At 54.8% G+C, this 3,882-nt stretch overlaps 1 protein-coding gene across 2 annotated transcripts; it reads right to left on the bottom strand.

Annotated features, from left to right (window-relative positions):
• Nucleotides 1–447: 447 nt before the first annotated feature.
• On the bottom strand, nucleotides 448–3,654 carry Mcl1 (MCL1 apoptosis regulator, BCL2 family member). Of its 2 annotated transcripts, XM_036191177.1 has the most exons (3): nucleotides 2,959–3,654; nucleotides 2,386–2,633; nucleotides 448–1,660 (listed from the first exon to the last, which is right to left on the bottom strand). In XM_036191177.1, exons 1-3 carry the CDS (start codon nucleotides 3,593–3,595, stop codon nucleotides 1,544–1,546), a joined length of 1,002 nt encoding a protein of 333 aa, XP_036047070.1. In that variant the 5' UTR covers nucleotides 3,596–3,654; the 3' UTR covers nucleotides 448–1,543. The 2 variants fall into 2 exon arrangements, with proteins under 2 accessions (XP_036047070.1, XP_036047071.1); XM_036191178.1 differs by lacking the exon at nucleotides 2,386–2,633.
• Nucleotides 3,655–3,882: the final 228 nt, after the last annotated feature.

Here is a 3,882-nt window from a genome sequence, read left to right as displayed (position 1 = left end):
TGGCTTCTAGGTAACTGAGGCTTAACAGAACCACCTTTCTCTAAATTTCAGTGAGCAGATTCACACCGGGAGCAAACCGTAGCTAAAGCTACGACTTGGGACGCTTTTCTCGACAATACAAGAAACAGTGAAGTTGCCAAGAGAAGGGAGTTTCACCCCCACACCTGTCACTGCTGGTCACAGGGCTCAGAGGAAGTATACTACACTAAGGAAACAAAGTTCTGCTGACTGACAGGAGGGGGAGATCACTTAGGTTCCTAGTTGGGGGGTGAGGAGGGTGGGGGTTCAGGGAGACAATGTAGACTTCCATTGTATCTGTAGAGGGCCAGGGAGAGCATAACAAGCCAGTATGTGAAGAAAGGAAAGGAAGTAAAGGTTAACTCTACAACAGGTGGGGCATCGGACAGACCAATACAGAAATTCAAAACAAAGCTTGGCAATCATTAGTAGAAAAGAAATACATACTTGTTTTATTGACACCACCAGGCTTAAACTTGTGTTAAACAAGTAAATCCTGTGAATAGCACCATGGTTATGAGTCTAGCCTGTGTTCCCAAACCACTTTACAATTTCAGCACATCAAATGTCTTACCTCTATCTGTGATACAAAATCAGACTGGAAAATGAAGCCTGCATAGTTCTGAATCTGATTTGTTCCACTACAACCAGTCCACACACACAACTGGTTCTGGATACACTCTAGAACTGATTATGACGAAGTTTTAAAAAGCTCTAAGAAATAGATTTCTAACTAGAGAAGTTGCAAATTTCAAAAGGGTGTGGAAAAACTAAATCCAAGACTTCCCTCTTTTATATTCAAATAGACTTTCTGTAAAAATATATACAATTTTTACAGACAAATACATTTTTTTATAAGTTGTTTTTCTTAAAAATTGAGGCTTCTCAGTCTTGTAACTAATTAGCGAACCTTGAGTCAAGTACTTTTGGCCGTAACTAGGCTGATAAACTTAAGTCATCCAAACCAAGCTGGAGCAGACAGGCCTCCGTGTCCTGAGCACTTGGGCTATCCAGGCCTGCACCCGGGGAAGCTCACCGGCGAGCGGCTCCCTTCGCATCCGCCTATAGTGCTGTGGCTTCTAGTCACAGCTGGTCACTTGTAGCTTAAATCCATTTCACATGGGTCACCGCCATTGTTAGTGCTTCTCTTTCAACACTACAGGAGAGTGGTGGATCCTGCACATTTATTGAGCTCTATGACTAGCCTGACTGGCCACTCTTCTAGATAGGGAATCAAGTCTGTCCATCTACCCACTTCCGTTCAATCTACAGTCCTCCTCCATGGCCTCCAAAGTCTGCTGAGTGAAAACTGCTTCTTTCAGACAGTACTCTTCCAGAGGGAGCACCTTCCCATGTATTTATTCTTGTTAGCCACCTGCCTTCTTTCTGGCTATGATGCTAGAGTGGAGCTCCTGGATTGTTAAAGCCGGGGCAGCTTCAAGTCCAACTTCATAAATACATTTGTTGTCACAGAAGCATGTAGTTTGGTGGCTGGAGTTAAGAGTCACCTACTGCACTCACAAGGCTATCTTATGAGATAAGCCAGACCAGCCCCTACTCCAGCAACACCTGCAAAAGCCAGCAGCACATTTCTGATGCCGCCTTCTAGGTCCTGTACGTGGAAGAACTCCACAAACCCATCCTAGAAAACAAAAAAGAAAAGTACATTTTCAAGTATGGGTTTCTGCCGTTGTAACACTAAATATAGAGAAAGGGTGAATTAAAATATCCCCCAAAACCATGGTGAACCAATTATATAGTCCAGGGATACAAGAGACATTTCTGGAGTTCTTTTCAGTGAGTAACCACTCAACAGTTAAACTAACAGCAATTGCGCTGCAATCCGAACAAAAGAATTTTGAGGGCCCCCATAACACGGCACAAGACAGAAAGAAATTCTAAGCACACTCTTCAGATGCCTCTGTAGCATTCTCCCGTGGGTCAGTATTTCCTAATGAGGTCGAGTACACCTCACACCTAGAGCTCTTTGGGTATTAAACTTCTGAAATTCGGGCTCTACCCCATCTCCGTTTGATTAAAATGAGGGGCCCACTGGGAATGAAATTCAGTCATCACAGGTGACTCTTACTTCTTCACGGTTTGAATCCACTGCTCTGAAGATTATCCAACTGAATTAGAAGAACAACCTACAGAATACAAGACCTTTTGGTACAATTCAAGACCGTCCTATCACTCTCTCTCTGGACCTATCACTTACAACGTCCAACATCGAGCAACCAGAGATACATAAATTAGATCTGGAGCGGGGGTGGGGGTGTAACAACCTTTAGTTGCGCCCACCTTCACAGAATCCTGCACCCCATTTCTCCTCCACGGCCCCTGTAGAGCAGCACAAGGCACACTTACCCAGCCTCTTTGTTTGACAAGCCAGTCCCGTTTTGTCCTTACAAGAACGTCTGTGATGCTTTCTGCTAACGGCTCGATGCAGCTCTCCTGGTTTATGCTCTTCAAGTGCTTGGCCACATAGGCGCCGAAGGAAATAAGAGTCACAATCCTGCCCCAGTTTGTCACGCCATCTTTGAAGACGTGGACCATCACTCGGGAGAAAGATTTCACGTCGTCTTCGTTTTTAATGTCCAGCTTCCGAAGCATGCCTGAGAAGAAGCAGCAGCGGCATGCAGCCTCATGGCCTTTGTTTGTTTGTGTTTCCCTTTTGTCTGCAGCGGGGCACGACCCCCGGTGCCCACCCGCGCGCCGAGGGGCCTTCAGGCGGACCCCGCGGGCCGCCACTGACATCCCACCCTTTCCGGCTTTTGAACCCAACTAACTGCCAGACGGGCGGAAACAATGACTCACGGCCAGGACCCGGGTCGCCGCGCCAGGCTCGCGCTTCCCGCACGGCCGGCCGGCCCGCCCGCCCGCCGCCCCGCCGCCCCGGCCCGCCCGCCCGCCCGCCCCGCCGCCCCGGGCGCCGCTTACCCTGGAAGGCCGTCTCGTGGTTGCGCTGCACGCCGTCGCCCACGCGCCGCAGGGTCTCCAGCGCCCTCCGGCCCGCCGCGCCCGCCGCGCCCAGCGGCTTCGTGTCCTTGGCGCCGGCCGCCTGCTCCCGCAGGTAGCGCGAGATGATCTCCAGCGACTGGCGGTACAGCTCGTCCCCGTCCTCCTCGGCCGGCGGCGGCGGCGTGGAGGGCAGCGAGCCGTCGGCGCCCGGGCTCTTGGCCGCCTCGCTCACGCGCTCCAGCAGGGGCAGCACGGCCGGGCGCTTGCCGAGCGCCTCGGGCTCGTAGCCGTCCAGCTCCTCCTCGGGGGACATGATGGCGGCGGCGGCGGCCGGCGCGGCCATCTCGTCGGGCGGCACGGCGAGGAGGCCCGGCGAGCGCAGCCGCCGCCTCTCGGCCGACGCGGTGACGTCGGGGTCCTCGGCGCCCACGGGCGGCGGCCGCGCGACCACCCGCGCGCCGGGCAGCAGGGCGGCCTCCCCTCCCCCCTCGCGCCGGGCCTTGGCCTCCTCGGCCGTCAGGCGCGCCCCCGCCGGAGAGCCGCCGCCCGCGCCGAGGCTGGCGCCGCCGCAGTACAGGTTCAGGCCGATCACCGCGTTTCTCCGCAGGCCAAACATGACGGTCGGACGCCGCAGGCTGAGGGGTCGAGCGCCTAGGAAGGCCGCGACTCCCGACTCGAGGCAGGCGGAAGTCAGGAGTGGGGCAGGCTGAAACCGGCCGCCGCCTTAGGGCCGCTCTGACGCAAGCGTGGAGGGGGGGGAGGGCTTCCCGTAAAAGGGAAAGGGGCGTGACTTCCGGAGAGCCGCGCCGGACGCCGCGGCGGCTCTTCCGCCGCCGGTTACATAACGACGGGACGGGGCGGCGCGCGGGCCTGCAGCGCCCGGAGCCCTCTCGCCCCCCTGGC

This window comes from Onychomys torridus, chromosome 6 (assembly GCF_903995425.1).
Source record: "Onychomys torridus chromosome 6, mOncTor1.1, whole genome shotgun sequence".
In the NCBI taxonomy this organism is placed as follows: Eukaryota; Metazoa; Chordata; class Mammalia; order Rodentia; family Cricetidae; genus Onychomys; species Onychomys torridus.
Note: the sequence above shows the minus strand (reverse complement) of the source record. Positions and strands in the feature narration are given on the sequence as shown.